At 36.5% G+C, this 19,796-nt stretch overlaps 1 protein-coding gene across 1 annotated transcript in view; it reads left to right on the forward strand.

Annotated features, from left to right (window-relative positions):
- The window catches only part of GTF2B (general transcription factor IIB), a 30,941-nt gene that overhangs the window by 606 nt on the left and 10,539 nt on the right, over positions 1–19,796 (forward strand). Inside the window, exon 2 of the mRNA XM_004442904.3 lies at positions 4,075–4,181. Coding sequence (XP_004442961.1) covers positions 4,075–4,181 — 107 coding nt within the window. The remainder of the gene's footprint in view (positions 1–4,074; positions 4,182–19,796) is intronic.

Genomic DNA, 19,796 nt, shown 5'->3' on the forward strand with positions numbered 1-19,796 from the left:
CAAAGAGTTGATAAGTTCCCTTATAAGAGATTTCTTTACAAATGTTGTCTTCTGCATACTCCTGAAGAAAATCTTGCCTGCAGAAAATTACTTACATGTGCTGGGAAGTCAGTCTTTAATATGTTTTTAAAATGTGGTGCATACATATCTACAGGAAATGCATGCAGTGCTCTTAGAGACAGCCCGTAATCCTGTGACCTGGAAAATGCTTGCAGACTCTAATTATATCTCTCATTACTGTTATGAGGTAGATATTGGTATTTTTGCATACGTGTAAACTGAGTCATGCCACTGGTGACTTTTCCAAGATTGGTGTTAGAACAGAGTGTAGAGTCTCAAATATCTATTTCCTGTTATCATACAAATGGCCTTAAGTTAACTCATAATGTATTAAAAGTATCGAGTTCTATAGCTTCTGGATGGCAACTCTGTAATAATTTTTCTAAGCTGGTTATCCTCTGTGGAATTGAGTTCCCAATGAAAGCCATCATCACAAAATAGCTAGAGAAGTCCAGGCCCTTTCTGTTAACTGCCAAGACTTACTACTTTATGTTAGTGGTTTTTTTTTAAAAGGTGGGGAAGTGGGGAGAGGCAGCTTTAGCTAAAGGCCTGTTTGAAAATAACTCTTAAAGCCAGTGACACTCTTGTTTACTGATTCTAATTCTATGATTGAATGCTCAATCATTCTATCTGAGTGTTGCTCTGTCAGGTAAGGCTTCCATGTAGATAAATGGAAAATGTAAGCTTCCCAAAGACACATACATACGACATATTCTCTCATGGCAGTAGATCTCAAAGGTAAATGTGGGCCTATTTGGGCACAGCTTTTGCATATTGTAGAATAGGAAATTGTATTTGTAGGAAATGTTGCAGGAGTTAAACACAGTAGATTCACTTTATAGATTCTTTACCCAAAAAGCACACTTTCCTTTGTGTGCCCTTATTTTCTTCACTTGTTAAAAAAAAAATGTTTGAAATAAATTTTTTCTAAACATATTCAGCTCTTTTTTTTTTTTTTTTTGTGAGGAAGATCAGCCCTGAGCTAACATCCATGCTAATCTCCTCTTTTTGCTGAGGAAGACCGGCTCTGAGCTAACATCTATTGCCAGTCCTTCTCCTTTTTTCCCCCAAAGCCCCAGTAGATAGTTGTATGTCACAGTCGCACATCCTTCTAGTTGCTGTATGTGGGGCACAGCCTCAGCATGGCCAGAGAAGCGGTGCGTCGGTGCGCGCCCGCCATCCAAACCCGGGCTGCCAGTAGCGGAGCGCACGCATTTAACCGCTAAGCCACGGGGCCGGCTCTTAAATATACGTATCATTGCAGTTGTCTATCTCGAGTTTTGCTACCAGTGAGAACAAAGGTAAATGCTAGCATTTCTACCTTTAGTAGTTTTTTCCCTGAGGAAGATGTACAGTTGCTAGGCTATGAAACTGCCTGGTGTCTTCACAGAGAAGAGCACAAATGTTCTGAGTTCATGTGTAAGCTCCATCACTTACTAGTTCTGTGACTTCAGACAAATCGTTCTCTGAGCATAATCTTTAAAATAGAGATAATGCTTCTGTTGCAGAGTTGCTGTGAAGGTTAATAATATATGTATGGCATTAGACACATAGGCACCCAATACATGATAGCTTTAAAATGAGGTTTGGGAATATCTGGCTCCTTAAGTAGTCTCAGTTGTTTAATGTCAGTGGTGGTTGTTTATTCCGTTCCTTCCGATTGTTTCTCTCCCTTACTTCCCCCACCACCACTCCTCTGGTTCCTCTTTTGTATTACTGTTGTGGGTAATTTGATTAAAAGTTGACTACTTTAGCATGATTTCATTTTATTTTGGATAGGTAACATATACAAATAGTACAAAAAACAAGGAAAGTGAAAAGCAGTCTCCGTCCTTCCCTGTCTCCCAACTGTCTGATTCTCCCCCAAAGCAGACATTGTAACCAGTTTCGTGGTGTTTTCCTAGTGATTCTATGCTTTAACAATTATATGCATATCCTTCTAATCTCTGTTGCCCCCAAAATATAGTCTAATGTACACACTGTTGTCTATCTTGCTTTTTACCTGTCTTATGAGGTTAACACACACATTTTAAGTGCACGCGTCAATTACAAAGTGAGCACATAGACACAGCCCCCACCCAGGTCAAGAAATCAAATACCGCTAGCACCCTGAAGCCTCCTTTGTGCCCTCAGTCATTACCCTTTCTCAAAGATAACCACATCCTGACTCTGACACCATAGGTTTGTCTGCCCGCTTTAAAGTTTATATAAATGGCATATGTATTCCTCTGTGTCTACTTTCTTTTGATCAGCATTTGAGATTCATCCATGTTATTGCATATAACCGTAGTTCATACTTTTTCCAGTTTTGTATAAAATCCCTACCGTACTCTTTTCACCTAACATATTTTTGAGATGTTTCCATTTCATTTATATATATATACACACACACACACTCTACAAGATATTTTATCTACTTTTTAAGAGTGCAAAATATATCAGTCGTTTTCTTTGTACACTGTGTGCCACATGGCTGCCCATTCTACACATTTGTAATTACTGTTACTCTGCTAACATTTTCCTGTATTTTGACATACTTTTTCATAATTTATACTTTCTTAATATATTATTTGTCATAATTTATTAAAATATTTTCCTAATAGGAATTTATGGAATAAGTGAGAGTATAAAGCAAGCCCCTAGCCCCCATTTTTCCAATGAAAAGATCGAAGATGTGTTCTGGTTAACTCGAATATATAGATTTGCAGAATATGGATTATTTTATCAGTTTTTCAATGGGATCACCTTTTATGTTGAGAGTTAACATTCTGAATTGTATTTGCTAGCACCAGAAACTTTATCCAAAACCACAAATACTTATTTACATACTATAAGAATGGTTGATGTTGTCTTTTAGATGTATATTTGTGGTGGCCATAAAATAACCTTTTACTGTGTTACTCATGTGAACTTTTAGAGAGGACTTATTTTCAATGATACCAAACATTTGTGATTTTGAAGTCATACGCCCAGCAATAACTACTAAATCTATGTTAAGTATCTTTGTTGCTTTTTTAAACTGATTCTGTCGGGTCATTTAAGCCTGATATGTCTTCGCCAAACTGCTTTATTTTCAAAATAAAATAATTGATCACAAATAGGTTAAAAAGTAGCTTTTGAAACCATTTGTAGAATGCTAACAAACTCAATTCTGGACCAAATGAAATCATCAGATCTTAAGTTCAGGAGAGCCACATCTACCACCCTCATTTACATGCCCGTTAGTTTCAGTGTACTATTCTAAATCTATTGCTAAGGTAACTAGCAAGTAGAAAAACACAGACTTGAAATTTATTCTCTGGCCAGAGAAATAAGTGGCAAGGGGCACAAGCCTGATGGTTATATATAATAATGTTGCAGGTTATTATGGTGGCTAGTCATTTCTATCCTAATCAAGCTTTTAAAAAATCTTAGTAGCCTGCATGTTAAGAGAAAAAACAGTTGTTCTCCTTTTAAGTTTTTAAAGCCTTCCATGTCGACACACCAGTTACTATTATAAAAAATAATTCCAGCTACTTGGCCATAAAAAAAGACAAAATCGGTCCATTTGCAATAACATGGATGGACCTTGAGGGTATTATGTTAAGCGAACTAAGCCAGACAGAGAAAGACAAACACTGTGTGATTTCACTCGTATACGGAAGATATACTAACACATGAACAGAGAGACAAGTTTAGTGGTTACCAGAGGGGAAGGGGGTTGAGGGCTGGGCATAAGGGGTAAAGGGGCACATTTATATGGTGACTGACAAATGTACAACTGAAATTTCATAATGTTATAAACTATTATGACCTCAATAAAATAAAAAAATAATTCCAATGGAATATACTTGTTAATTACTAGCTAGAATTTAAAGTAACCTGGGATGTTTACTTTGAAAATTTAGCTTAAGTGTATTATAAACATATAGTATTGGTAAAATGTTCAAAATACTCCTTTTTCCCCCCCAAAGACTACTTTGTTACGTGTTGGTTGGGAGGATATAAAATATATATATATTTTTTTTCATTTAGTTTGGATGCTCTTCCAAGAGTCACATGTCCAAACCATCCAGATGCGATTTTAGTGGAGGACTACAGAGCTGGTGATATGATCTGTCCTGAATGTGGCCTGGTTGTAGGTGAGCAGTTATTATGGTTTTCACTGAAATCACTATTTTGGGTACTTTGCTTTTGTGTATTTTCCAAACTACCTTTTAATGAATACATTTTGAATTTTTTCCCTTATAGGTAATTCATATTTATTTAAAACAAACAAAAAGAATTAGAAAAAAAGAAACAAGTAAAGTATACCATCTTTTATTGTCTGTCCAAATGTGTATATTTCATAATGTGGGGTAGGAGGGAACATCTAATTGAGACAGCTGATCCAAAAGAAAAGAAAAGACCCTCAGTCCCTAGTCTCTTGAGTCCTTGGTCTTAAATATTTAAGGGGGCATTGTGGACAGGGGGATGACATTTATGCATATGGAATAATGAATAATCGTAATCCAACATTGTTGCTTTTATATATTTAAGTATAATTGATTTCATAGTAATAAAGGTGTATCTGTATTGAGTCTCATCTAAGGCCTTTTAGTCAGCAGAAAGATTTGTTGTAATTTTCATTCGCTCATGTGGAATGATTTATTTATCAATTTCAAATATAAAATTATTATTGCCAAAAATACTACTTCTTAAAATTTCACTTTTATTCCTACTTGCTCACTAATCTAGATATGCAGCAGAACTTTAGATTAGAGATGGTCTGTGCAAAAATTATTCTTATGGCGAGGTTGCGGCCAGCACCTGAGAAAAGGAGTAATGCTTAGCAGTTTGACATACTTAGGAATGCCAGTGCTGGTAGGATTGTGGGAGGTATAGCAAACATCGGTGTTGGTATACTGAGAAGTATCTTACTTGGAGGACGTCTGTAATATTCATCCAAGTAAGCTGCTTGCCTCAGACCTCCAGAGTGAGTTTTAAATCATACAGAGTTGCTAATAGGAGTTGAAATCCATTTCTAATTGTATTCTACTCGTTAAACAATATTAACAGCTAGTACACTTATTGTATACTAGGTACTGTTCTAAATGATTTACATATTCACTCACTTTATCCTCAGAGAAACCTGTGAGCTGGGTACTAACATTATCTTCATTTTAGAGATGAGGAGACAAGTTTAGGTAGTCGAGCAGTCTAGCTGCACTGTGTGCATGGGAGCCAAATTTCTATCCCACATTGCCTTTTGTGATAAAATGAGTTCAATCTGAGATTGGCAAATTACGACCCACCACCTGTTTTTATATGGCCTGCATGCTAAGAATGGCTTTTACATTTTTAAATGGCTGAAAAAACATGAAAAGAATAATAATATTTTGGGCCATGTGAAAATAATATCAAATTCAAATTTCAGTGTCCATAAATAAAGTTTTATTGGAACTCAGCCACACTTGTTTACATACTATCTAGGGCTGCTCTCACAACTGCAGAATTTAGTAGTTGCAACAGAAACCATACATGGTGCTCTCATCACTTCATATTGCTGCTCAGTGCACTAGGAATCCCAGTGATACAGTTATAACCCCCCAGCATTTTGAGTGCCAAGCATATCTCCATATTGTAACATTTTATTTATTTATTTTGTTACCATTGCATACCCATCATGTCAAAAACAGGAAAAAAAGTAAACTTTGCATGTCATGCTTTTAAGGTACATTGGAGTGTGGATTATTTTGTTATTGAATTAGATGGCAAGGCATTGTGTTTATTATGCAATGATGCTATAGCTGTGCTGAAAGAATACCACACACTTTGACATAACCAGACTAAGCACTCATCACAGTACTCCCAACTCAGGAAAACAATGGGCAGAACATTTAGAAAATGTGAAGTGAAGTATCTCATCACAGCAGAATTTCTTCACAAATATAAAAGAATGGAAATAAGGCTCAGCTAAAGTAAGTTTCTGAGTGGCTCGTTTGTGGGCCAAGCAAGGAAAGCCATTTACCAATGATGAGTTAATTAATTCGTGTTTGATTATAGCAGATAATGAAATGTATTCAGGGCTGGTCCCAGGGGCCTAGTGGTTAAGTTCAGTGCACTCTGCTTCAGCAGCCCTGGGTCAGTTTCCCAGGCATGGACCTACACCACTCGTCTATCAGTGGCCATGCTGTGGTGGCAGCTCACATACAAAATAGAGGAAGGTTGACAAGAGATGTTAGCGCAAATCTTCCTCAGCAAAAGAGGAAGATTAGCGACAGATGTTAGCTCAGGGCAAATCTTCCTCAGCAAAAAAAGAAAGAAATGTGTTCAGAGAAAAAAACTTATTTAGTTAAGACTATTAGCCTCTCAGCAAGAACAGTTGCTTGAAAAGTCAAGGACATTGGGAACAACATCAGTAGTCAATTAAAAATCAAGGCAAATTATTTCAAGTATTTTACCTAGACTCTTGATGACTAGGCAGATGTTACTGATACAGCTGAGCTGTTGCTTATTCAAGGAGTCAATGCACAGTTGGCAGTTGGAAGTGACTCTGAATCGTCTGCATGGAACAAGCACAGGAGAAAATATTTTCAAAGAGGTGCAAAAATACTGAATCCGTACAACCTGAAGTGGGATCTGCTAAGATGTGTTATAAGTGATGGTGGTAAAAATATGTGTGGAGCAGAAGGCGACTTAGTTGGACAAATTTACAATGATTGTGAAAAATTTTAAGATTTTTAAAGCCTATAGTTATTGGTTGTATTATTTATCAATAGATACGTTGTAGAAAAAGTTTGAATTGGTCATGTGTTATTGATCAGTAGTGTCGGTAGTGAACTACACTCACTCTCATGGACTCAGCCATCATCAGTTCTATGAATCAGTGCCGCCTTCACCCACTACTGTTGAACTCGGAATAGCTTTAGAAATTAGCTTTTGCTGCATGTTGCTAATATATCAATGAGTTCAACCTAGAATTGCAAGGCAAAACAGTGCTTATATGTTAAACTTAGTTGAACTGTAGTAAAGTCAGTTTGACAACTAACATTATTTGAATCACAATGTCAAATTGCTTTATATATTTTATATACTTTCATTGCTGTCAAAAATTAAAACAAGAACTAAGATCTTCACCCCCACACAGATCTGTAGCAGATATATTTTTCCAAACCCAAACTGTATTTTCTTCAGGGTTTTTCAGACCTGGATGCAAATGCAAAGGAGATTTTCATATTTCAAAATCCGTTTAACTGCAGTTAAGGAGCTTCCTCCTAACCTTCAATTAGAAGTGATTAAGCTACAATGTAATAACATGGTAAAAGGCAAATATCAGAAGAATATAATAAAATTCTGTAAATGCTTTCCAAGCAATGAATATGCTCAATTAAAATCATACATTTGCAGATTAATATCAGTATTTGGCAGTACTTACCTGTGTGAAAAAGACATTTTAAAAAATGTAGTGCATAAAATCTTAACACAGCATTGACAGATTAACATTTGTAATTGATTTTGATGATAAGGAACACTAACTTTGAATTTCGGTTAAGTGAAATGTTTTCCCCCAAAAGAATATCATTCTTCTCAGTAGTAGATATGTATTACAAAAAATTATACTTAATTATTATTATATTTTTTAATGTCATCAATAAAAATTATTGGTTGATCTTTTTTTTCTTTTTATATAAGTACCTATGTAATATCCTCGATTTGACCTCTTGACCCACAAAGCCTGAAATGTTTACTATATGGCCCTTTACAGAAAATGTTTGCTGACCCCTAGGTTAAATGAGAGCATTCTAATTCTTCCATAGTGTTAAGATCAAACTGATAATGTGTAACAGTGAGACTGAGGTGGAAGATTGAAGATAATTTCAGCTTTTTGCCTCTCCTAACCTCTGTAGCCATTGAAAGAGTAGTGCAAAAATATTAAGTTATATTCCAGCCCTTCCATCAGCTTCACTTCAACTTTGATCAGCAAGACAGTAGGGGAAGATTAACCAACTGGAGAAGGAAGATGTAATTCACAAGGCTTATCTGCTTTTTTGTGCTTGGAATCCCTAATTTTTACTTGCATTTTTCTGCTGTATCAAAGCAAAGGAAGTAAATTTTCTTTTAGTTTTGCTTTATTTACTTACTAGTCTTGAATACCAGCATCAGAACTACTATATTTTATTCTAACTAAAACTACTAGACTGAATTTTAAGGCTTGAAAATTTAAAAATATAATCTGATTAAACTTCCTTTCTATATATAGAAATATCTCTTCATGATATTGGTTTTTCTGACAAAATATAAGAAACACTTGTATTACAATATACAGTAGCTTCATTCACAGATATTTGTGATTAAATGTCTTATATGATGTCTTGCAAGTGAAGAATCTATTCCACGACCAAACGGGCAGGCAGGCAAGAGTCTGCTAACAAAGTTCTATTTTGCTGAAGATATCATCAATCAAATTATGTTGAAAATAGCTTAAACATGACACTCCACGAGTCTAAATTTTAAAAATACATATACATAGGTACATATATACACAACATATATATCATTGTCATATGTCAATGATAAATTTAGATCGTATTATATATTTAAGTGGGTTTGCATCATCTTGCTGGTTTAAAGGCATGTGCTCTTTGTTGTCAGCTTAATTCAGCTTCTCTCTCTTATGCTGTGGAGACAGGAAGAAATTAAACTGGTTAAATATTTTACAGTCCACTAAGGGCAGAAAATTTGTGGCTTTTTTCATATTTGAGATATTGATCTTCATGGAGATTTAAATCCAGAAAACATTATCATGTGTTTCCTAATAAATAATCTTGGTATATACATGGTTTGATTGTGCTTTCCATAAAATTTCACATTGTCTGAAACTTTTTAGATTATACCATATTTATTGAATAAGCATTTTGAACCTTCAGTTTAATCACTAGACAACTTAAAAACTGAAACTCTGGGCCGGCCCGGTGGCTTGGCGGTTGGGTGCGCACGCTCCGCTGCCGGCGACCCGGGTTTGGATCCCGGGCGTGCACCGACGCACCGCTTCTCTGGCCATGCTGAGGCCGCGTCCCACGTGCAGCAACTAGAAGGATGTGCAGCTGTGACATACAACTATCTACTGGGGCTTTGGGGAAAAAAAGGAGGAGGATCGGCAATAGATGTTAGCTCAGAGCCGGTCTTCCTCAGCAAAAAGAGGAGGATTAGCACGGATGTTAGCTCAGGGCTGATCTTCCTCACAAAAAAAAAACCTGAAACTCTCTTAGAATTGTTTTTGGACAACTCTGTACTTAATTAATGTTTAATTTGTGCTTGAAACTTAGGGCAACCTGTTGTTACTAACTCCCCTTTATCTCAAACTCAAAACTAGATGCCACTCAACTGTCATCTTCAGAGCCATGTATTACTCCTCTCAACTGAGTCAGCAACTAAGAGAGCCCATTATTATCATCTTTTCTAATGAAATTATTCATAATACAAAAAATATATTTATCTTATAATAGAGCACCTTTTCTCTAGTAATACTTTTCTCTCTGTCCTTTAAACCTTCTTTCATAGGCCCCTTGAGGCCCACCACTCAGTCTCAAAACCAGTGCCATATGTTTTAGGACTTTCTCAAAGCAACGTCATACTTTCAGGAACCAATTTCTGTTTCAATTACATGAAAAATTACCTCAAAACTTAGTGGCTTATAACAACCATTTTATTTTGCTCATGATTTTATGGGTCATTAGTTTGGGAAGGACTCAGCTTGGCTATTGTTTCTTTCCACATGGCACTGGTAGGACCTGGAGGATCCACTTCTGTAATGGCTTCTTCACCTGCATTCCTGGTGCCGCTGTGCTCTTTGGCCTCCCTGCATGGGTCTGTCATCCTCTACGGCTTCTCCATTGTTGATTCAGAGTAGTCATGTTTCATACATGGTGGTTGAGTTCCAGGAGAAATAATCTCAAGAGCAAGTGTTTTGAGAGAGTAAAAGCTGAACTCAGGTTGTTCAGGGCTATGCCTGGAACAGGATCACTTCTGTATTCTATAGTCGAAGCAATCATAGGACCCACCTAGATTGGAGGGCGTGGAGAAGTAGGCTTCACCTGAATGTGAGAGTGATAGGGTCATGTTGCAGAAGAACGTGAGGCTGGGAGGTATTATTACTGCCATCTTTGGAAAATACAATTTGTCACACGTTTAATGTCTTTAATTTTTTTACCAATATTTAAATGGTTGTGTAGGATTTAGTCTCTCTTGTAACTTAGGTTGTTTTCAATTTTTTGTGGCTGTTTTTAATACTATTTAACATGTAATAGTTATCTAATTAACTTTCCTCTTTGAATTATAGGATTTTTATTTTCAACATATGAAGTGTTATGATTTGTCATTGGCTGTCTTATCAGTGATCCTTAAGATATTGGTAGTGATCTCTAAAATAAGGCCAATTTTTAAAGCAAAGCTTTGTCATTTCTACTGTGAAACTGTTGGCTCTAGTAGCACTGTTTTGTGGGGTTTTTCCCCCAAATCCTAATAGTGTGATTGTGTCACTTTAAAAGTTGAGCACTAGGTGGCAATATAATCATATTTAGATTATCAATTTGTTCATAAATTTGACTTTGTTCATTGTTTCTACCTTGATTTATAGTCAGCAAAATATTAGGTTAGTAAGCTGCTGTAATAGCTGTTAAAACATGAAATTGGTTATCATGACTTTTATAAATTACGATTTCACAATGAGGTGTTGTTTTAGAACTAGTGGTATCATTTCTAGTTAAAGCCACTTTTTGTGTACTATTTAAAACTGAATTCTTTCATTATTCTTAAAAGCAATATAAGGAAACTACTGGAAAATAGTTTAGGTATAGTTGAAAGAGAAAAATGAGTCAATTTGACCTCTGCCTCCTAAACTCATTCTGGATATTGTTTATTGGTATCTGACATTTGAACATGAATGGTATCTGACTGGTATTGAATCTGGGAAGTGAATGCATGAATATGCATTTAGAATCAGCTGGGAAATATGTTTAAAAAGATTCCATGGCCCGGAGGCGCAAGCGGTTAAGTGCACATGCTCCACTGCAGCAGCCCGGGGTTCGCCAGTTCGGATCCCGGGCGTGCATCAATGCACCGCTTGGCAAGCCATGCTGTGGCGGCGTCCCATATAAAGTGGAGGAAGATGGGCATGGATATTAGCCGAGGGCCAGTCTTCCTCAGCAAAAAAAGAGGAGGATTGGCAGATGTTAGCACAGGGCTGATCTCCTCACAAAAAAAAAAGAAAAAAAAAGATTTCAGGCCTCACTTCCAGAAATTCTAGCTCAGGTCATACATTGGTAACACATTAAGAAACACAAATCTATACTATTATCTTTACAATTTACCACATTTTTCGGATCTTCTGTACTTTTAGAGTTTTCGTATTTTGTATGTCTCCATACCTAGACTGCCAATTCCTCTAGGGCAGATATCTTACGTGTGTCCATAGGTCCTAGTATAATTAGGAGTCAGTGGCCCTCAAGTCTAGGCTTGGCTCTACTAGTTAATAAGCTATGTAACTATAGGTATATAATTTCTCCAAGCTTAATTTCTTCATGTGTAAAATAAGTTCCCCTCTGACCCCCCCCCCCAAAAAGGGCAGGTACAGTACATCTCAGAATTGTTAGGAATTGTTAAGAAGCAAATGAGATAATGTATAAAATATATAGTATAACTTTAGTATGAAATTTTAGTGATAACATATTTTGGGGATACAAATTACTCCTTTTTCCTTAACTTTGTAGAAAAAGAGGGTGATTCTAAGTATGAGATGCCATTCTTCATAGCAAGTCAGTTGCAAAATGTGTTTGACTGGGCCCGGCATATTTAATGCCCCAGTTGTAGTATTTTAAAGATTACTGGGTTACCATATTTAAATTTACGTTAGCAGTATTTCCTAAAGGAAAAAATTCAGGTTTAGTTTAATATGGCCAAGCCATATTTTTAAATTAAGGAATATTTGTATTCACTTTCAAATTCTTGCTTTGGCATCTCTTGTAAGCCCTCAGGGACAGCCTTCTTGCCTAATGTAGAATTTTGAATTATGGTACTTTCTCTTAAGCATTATAGAATTAATAATTTTATTCAGATAACACAACCACTCTTTGAGGTAGTTTTTTCCATTTTACAGAAAAGGGAACTGAGGCTTGGAGTGCTTAGGTAATTAGCTCAAGATTCCACAGTGACAGAGCCACTTAAATCCAGATCTGTAGGACTTAAAAGCCTTTGGTCTTTCTACTACATGTGTCCGTTAAGCACTGTCCTGGCAGGGGGAGTGATAGGAAGATGACACACTATAAGCAAGCTCTGGAGCAACTCTTTGGCTAGTGTGTGGAAGGGAGGAGGGTAAATTAATACAACATAGCATGGTAAAAGCTCTATTACAGATCTTCCAAGTTTGGTGAGAACACAAAGGTAGGAAGTGGTGACTTCCTGGGGAAATTACTGTTGAATTTACATTGAAACATGATCATTAAGAATGAGTAAGGGTTTATGGAGGGAAAGTCATTCCAAGTAGAGGGAAAAGAAACGTGCCAAAGGATAGAGGCCTGAAAGTATTAGTATGTGAATGACTAAATTTATTGTGACTAAGGTTAGGATGCATCTTCCATCAGAGTCAAAGGGTCTTAGCTTAGACATTACTGCTGCAGACCTTCCTTTATTTGAGGAAGAACAAGATGTGTTCAGATATTCAGAAATGGAACTTATAATGCATTTTCCTTTACAAACTGTTTTCCAAATGGTAATTACACTGTTGACCTGCACAGGTTTTTTTTTTTTCGTATAGAGTCTAAACATCATGGGTAAAGTAGGTTTTTATGGGCTGGTCTGGGAAATTAACCATGATGTGGTTTGTTTCTAGGGAATAATTCATTTTGAGTTAGTACCCAATTTACATTTTGGGAACATAAACTGTGATTTAGAGACTGGCTATATGATTAATAGTATATCTTTATGAAGTATTTCTTGACCAAAGTTCTCTTCAAAATTGTCTTTAACGCAAAATTTTTGATAAGAATGTATAGTAACCCTAGACTAAAAATCAGGATTCTTTGAAATATGAGAAGGAATGGTAGAAAGGGTTAAATGACTGAGGAAGGTGTGGAAGCTAATGATGCATTTCATTTTCAGCATTAGATTTTATGAATCTAGTGTGTTGGCTTAAATATTTTCCAAAGCACCTAGATTTTTTTTTTTAATTAAAAAAAAATTTGATGCTTAGAGTTTGTCCATCTTGAAGAATAATACATTGTGATTATTGAACTTTTAGACTTAGAACATTTTGAAAAATTTTGTAGTTTTAAACTAAATGGTTTTAGGGGCCGGCCCCGTGGCTTAGCGGTTAAGTGCGCGCGCTCCGCTGCCGGCGGCCCAGGTTCGGATCCCAGGCGCGCACCGACGCACCGCTTCTCCGGCCATGCTGAGGCCGCGTCCCACATACAGCAACTAGAACGATGTGCAACTGTGACATACAACTATCTCCTGGGGCTTTGGGGAAAAAAAGGAGGAGGATTGGCAATAGATGTTAGCTCAGAGCCGGTCTTCCTCAGCAAAAAGAGGAGGATTAACATGGATGTTAGCTCAGGGCTGATCTTCCTCACAAAATAAATAAATAAATAAATAAAAATAAATAAATATTAAAAAAAATAAACTAAATGGTTTTAGATAAATCTAGCCTGTGATAACAAGTAATTCAGGGAATATTATTCTCAGACCCCTACTTCTGAATTCTTTATTACAGGTTGTATGCCAAAATGCTTGAGTAAGATAATTTTTCAGGAAGATGGCCGAAAGAATTGAAATTTGGGGCAATTCCTCTTCATGTTCCCTTTTTTAAAGTCCCTTTATTAATTTCCAATAAGAGACAGAAAACAAAAACGTTCTAAGAGTCTAGGTTAGGCTAGAAAATCAGAATCTGCAGCAGTGGCTTCTTGGCTGCTTTTGGTATGTTGTAGTTTTCCCCTGCGCTATTAAGATTGCTACCTTAAGCCATTCTGGTTTTAATAGTGTACCACAAAGTAGCTTTGGTTGAATTTACAGTTGATAGCTTGCATGGTAAGGAGGTTAAATGCCTGTTTAATTTGTCCTTGTGTACTATTTCCTTAGACTATAAGGCAAAGTACCTTGATTCTACTGGACATTCTTTCTCATGTTCCCTGTCTCCCTATGCCATTATTCCTTGTGGCAGAGGCTGCTGGTTTTTCCCCATTATCTATTCCCCCTTTTTCTTTAGTAGTAGAGTCCTTGAGTTTTAACTGAGCATGTGGCTGCCCTGCTGACTATATTTCCCAGCTTCCTTTGTAGCTAAGTACGGCCATGTGATTAGGTTCTAACCGGTGGGTTGTTAGGTAGAAGAGATGTGTGCAACTCTAGATCCTGCCCGAAGGGATGTGCCCTCCCTTTTTCCCCTTCCACTGGTTAGAAGGCAGACATGATGGCGGGAACTATCAACAGCCATCTTATGCTACAAAATACAAGCCATGATGAAGATGGCTTATCAAAAGATAGGAGGAGCCTGGGTCACACTAGTCCAGGACTATTAACTGGGGACTGTTAACATGAGAAAGTTGTATCTTGTTTAAGTCACTATGATTTTTGCTTTGGTTACAAACCTACATGTTTCCTTCCTAATATATTTCTGGAATTGTATTGGGAGGTTGTTTTGTTTGGTTCATCTGTTATCTGCCAGGGACCGTGAGTATCCAGAGAGACTGAGAATACGGGTGCTGGTGAATTGGAAGGTTTTCCAACATCACTGCCACCACTGGGCTTGGATTGACAATTCTTTATTACAGGATGAATAAGCATAAAAATCAACATGAGGCTTATGAATACAAACTACAATGAAGAGGAATAGTGATCCTGATTAATCTAGGGACTTAACAGAAAATTCTACTCCTGACATAGTTTACTAGAAGAAAGTTATAGAAAATAACTGATTTTTGTGATCAGTGAAATAAAGCTTCCATGATGTTTCTATTAAGTGTGGTCAGAAAGAAATAAAATAGCATAAGGAGACAAATACAGTAAAACTGTTTGAGATAGCAGTTAACTGACTTAACATTCTAGAAAACTGAATCAGTAAAGCAGAGAACAGACCTGAGAATATAAAGAGTAAATGGGAGAGTGGTAAAGACGAGAGCTGTTATGATACTACTTGAAGATCCAGGTGAATATGATCAAGTATTAAAGGTACAACAGAAGAACTTTACATTCCTAGCAGAAGACTCACAGAGTTGCAAATCAAGAATCCCACACATCACTGGGGAATGTATCCTTTAACATTTAAAAAATTTTGTTAATCAAGATTTACAAGCAAGCAACCAGTAAAACCATTGTTTTGGAAGGACTTAAAATTTTATTGACGGATTACTTCTCCGTGACAAGTGCTAAAACACAATGAAGTTAACTCTTATTCCCCAGTTTGTCGTGTGGCATAAAAAGGAAGTCATAGAACAATCTTTTTTTATGAATTTATACATAAATCCCAAAAACTACAGTGCTGAATTCTGTTTGCTACTTGTCATGTGGAACTGTGCCGATGACTATTCCCTGACATCTCCGGTTCTTCTCCTTTGGGCTACGTGGTACAGTCGTACTTCCCGACTCCTTTTGAAGTTAAGCATCACCCTTGACTGGCTTTGGCTAATGATAAGTGAATGGAAATTTAAGAAGCCATTAAGTCAGTGCATAATTCACCATGTTCCCTTTTCCCTAGCATGGTGACTGGCGTCTGTCAAGTAGTAGGAATTCCATCATCTTGAACAAGGACTGCGTAAAAGCCATCCTGTCCCTCTATAGAGTATGAATAAGGAAGTATGTAATATAAATAAGAAAGAAAGCTTCATTTTAAGACACTGAACTTCTGAAGTTATTAATTACCCCAGAATAACTTAATTTATCCTAACACATAAGTACTAGAAGAATAACCCACAAACAAGTATGGTTAGCTTTTATAATGTAAGAAGGCAGTGTGTAAGAAACACTATGGTCTGCTAAGATGACATTTAATAAACTCAACACTTATTCCTAATATAAGATACTCTGAATTAGAGTAGAGTGATGCTTTAATAGAAGACTATTTCAGTTCACCTGTTACTTTTATGAATAATGTTGAAATATTGGAGACATTTCTGTTTTAAATGGAAGGCATTGTTTTGAAAGTTCTGACGAGTGCTTTAGATATAAAATAGAAATGAGGGTTAAGCATTGGAAAGGGGGAAAGTTCTTTACCAATGATGGGATTCTATATCTAGAATATTCAGATCAAATTTTAAAACTTAATAGTCTATTAAAAGTGGCTGAATATAAGCATATAAAATAGTATAGCAATTACTAGTTAGAAAATGAGATTTTTAACAGAAAAAAAATTAGGTCTAGTCTTAAATGTGACATAGATATAATCTGAAAGAAGACCTTGAAAAAGAGTATATTGCTTGTCCAAGAAGATGGATAAAAATTGTTCCATCATTCCCAAAATAATGTATAGGTTTGGTGTAGTTTAATTCAGAATCAACAGGATTTTGGTAGGAGTGAATTTTAATTTTTAGTTGATTGTGGTGTAATTGCATACAGTACAGTGTGAAGATCCCAGGTGTGCAGTGTGAATCCTGACATTGCATGTACTGCTGTAACCCACACGCTGATCAGGATGTTCAGCCAGTTCGCCTCACCTCAGGAGTTCCCTTCTGCCTCTTTCTAGTCAGTCAGCTCTGCCCCCCACCCACCCAGCAGCCACTGTACTGATTTCTGTTCTCATAGATTATTTTGCCTGTTTTTGAACTTCCTATAAATGGAGTCATATAGTATGTTCTTTTTTGTGATTGACCTTTTTTGGCTCAGAATAGTGCTTTTGAAATGCATTTGTCGGGGCCGGCCCCATGGCCTAGCAGTTAAGTGCGCGCACTCTGCTGCTGGCCGCCGGGGTCTGCACCAACACACCACTTGTCAGGCCATGCTGTGGCAGCGTCCCACATAAAGTAGAGGAAGATGGGCACAGATGTTAGCTGAGGGCCAGTCTTCCTCAGCAAAAAGAGGAGGATTGGCATGGATGTTAGCTCAGGGCTGATCTTCCTCACAAAAGAAAAAAAAAAAAAAGAAAAGAAATGCATTTATCTTACTGCATGTATCAGTAGTTTATTTGCTGAGAGATACTCCACTGTATACCTTTTTCTGTTGATAGACATTTGGGTAGTTTCTAGTTTTTAGCTAATATGAATAATGCTGCTATGGACATTCTCGTGTGAGACTTTTGTAGGTAAATACTTAAGAGTGGAATGCCAAATCATAAGATAGGTGCCAAAGTAGTTGAACCATTTTTGGTTCAAAGGAGTTGAACAATGTTGTGAATGATTTTGGCAATTATTCTCAATTTTTTCCTGAAAAATAAAGAGATGAAACTCACTCTTTAAAATATGATAAAATGTCTTAGTTAATATTCTTTAGACACCACTCTAACATATGGGTTGAGAACTATACATGTGTGTAATACATAAATATACATATGTATTGAGTGTGTTTACTTTTGAGTGGGGAACTTGATTAAAGTGTTAGAGAGTATACTCTATAGATGGAGGAGTAGAGCTATGATACATATTATAGTAGTGCCATTATTTTGGTTTTATAAGTCTTCATATATAGACTTTTTATCTGGTGTTAATTTTACAAAAATGAGTGTGTGGTTAAGAAAGGAACTAGTGAAAGGTGGCTTGTTTCTCTGTTTCTAGAACACTAAAGGATATGTGAGGTTTTGTGTGTGTGTGCATTAATTAGCAGGCTTCTTTCTTGTCAAAGGTTGATTACACCCAAACGTGGTTGCCTTGTACTCTGATCTCTTGAAAAGATTCTGTGTTGCAGTTTCCTTCCAGAGCAGCTTTAAAAATGGTACCTCATTTAGGTTTTCTTCAAGTGAAAATCCTTGATGTATTCTGACTTTTTTTCTGAATGGTCTGCCCTATTTCTTGTTACTCATGCACTTAATCTGATCATCTAGTTATAGTTTCATGATGTGCTATTTGAGTTATTTTGGAAATTTTATTTATTATAAATGCTGTGTTTTGAGCAGTAAAATATAAAAAGAGGAACGGCTCTTAGCACAAACCACAGATTGTTGAATGAGTCATGTAAATCATTCCCATGTATGTGGAAAAATTACATCACTACCCAGTTCTGGGTTTTCTATTTATACTATCCTAGGCCAGCTTTTTTTTTTTTCTTCCCCCCCTAATCCATCTAGTCTTTTTTGAGGCAGTAGAAAGCAAGCAGTAAAAGAAACTCATGGTAAGTTACTTTGGGGCCAAAAGGAAAATGCTATGAAATGAAGCATCTTGGCTAACCAATATTTTATCTTTAGATTTCTAGAGAGACTTAAAAGATGTAAGCATACCTACCTGCCTTTTCATTTGCACTGTTCTCTTAATAAATTCATTGTGTTAATTAAAATATTACAAGTTAATGATGACATTTGACATTTTTTTGTGAGCTTATAATTTAGCAAGTAACTCCAAATTTGAAGGCTAAGTAGTTTTTTTTGTGTGTGCATGTTTGTGTTTTTATTTCGTTGACTTGGAAAGTTAGATTCCCTTTTCTCCCTTTGAAAACATAAGTGTGTGGAGACATCGTGGTATCATTTTAATCGGTGGATGCTATTAAAGGGGCTGAACTTTGTCTAAAAATCTTGTTTTGGTGTTTATGATGCAAATTTAGTGAAAAGAGCTTGTCATGGAACAGGCACAATATGATCGAATTTTAATTTTAGGAAAAAACATATTTATACACATGAATGAAAAAAGTGGAAAGAATATATACCAAAATATTCACTGTCTGTGGCTGTCTCTGGGTGTTGAGAATACACGTAATTTTGTTTCGCTTATATGTCTGTTTGTTTTTGTAAGCAAGTATTATTCTTTTATAAAAAGGAAGAAAACTAGATCTCTTTAGAGTGGTCTCTTTGAGACATGGGCCTTGTTTAGTATTGTATTAAGGCTTCAGTGCACAATTACAGATTTAATGCTACTTTCAGGTAAGTTTTTAAAATTTTAATTTATATAATTAGAATTGCTTCCCAAGTTTAAGATGTTTGTTCCCAAGTTAGTTATGAGGAGGAAGCAGAGAGATCCATGGCAGTCCCATCCGTGTAATCTCTTTCTCCTCATTTTGGGCCACCTGCTTGCTCTCTAATCTACTGAGGTTGCCTTATGTAACTGCCCTCCCTGCTGCTGCCTCGCTTGGCCGTTCTCACTGTATACAGGGTGGCGAATGGGGACCCTTCCTCTCACCGCAGTTTCCTTGTGACATGATAGTCCAGTGATATCTGGTTACTCCCAAGTGATTCGATTGTTCAGAGAAAAACGGATTTTTCCAAAATCATCAGGAATGAATGATTCTGTTGTGCATTTACCAGCTTTCTTAAAGAAACACTAAAATTAGATTATGATCGCTACACTCTACTGTTTATGAGCATTTTAATTAATGTACTGTATATAAAATAGTTTACAAGATTTAGCACAGTCTACATGGAGTTCCTTCCTTCTGTTTTCTCCCTACCTCCTTTGCTGCCCTACTGATCAAATACCTGCAGCAGAGATCTGATACTTTTAAAGTCTAATATGGAGATTAGTGTTTTACAACTGGTGCCTCTCCTTATTCCCCCCACCAAAAGGGGGGAAATGTCTGTCATCTTATTTTCATTTTCATAGCAGTAGATAGCTAATATCAAGCACTCACTTTGAACTGCTTTTTAAGCAGTTTAC

Source organism: Ceratotherium simum, chromosome 2 (genome assembly GCF_057802395.1).
Source record: "Ceratotherium simum simum isolate JZ-2026a chromosome 2, ASM5780239v1, whole genome shotgun sequence".
Classification (NCBI taxonomy): domain Eukaryota; kingdom Metazoa; phylum Chordata; class Mammalia; order Perissodactyla; family Rhinocerotidae; genus Ceratotherium; species Ceratotherium simum.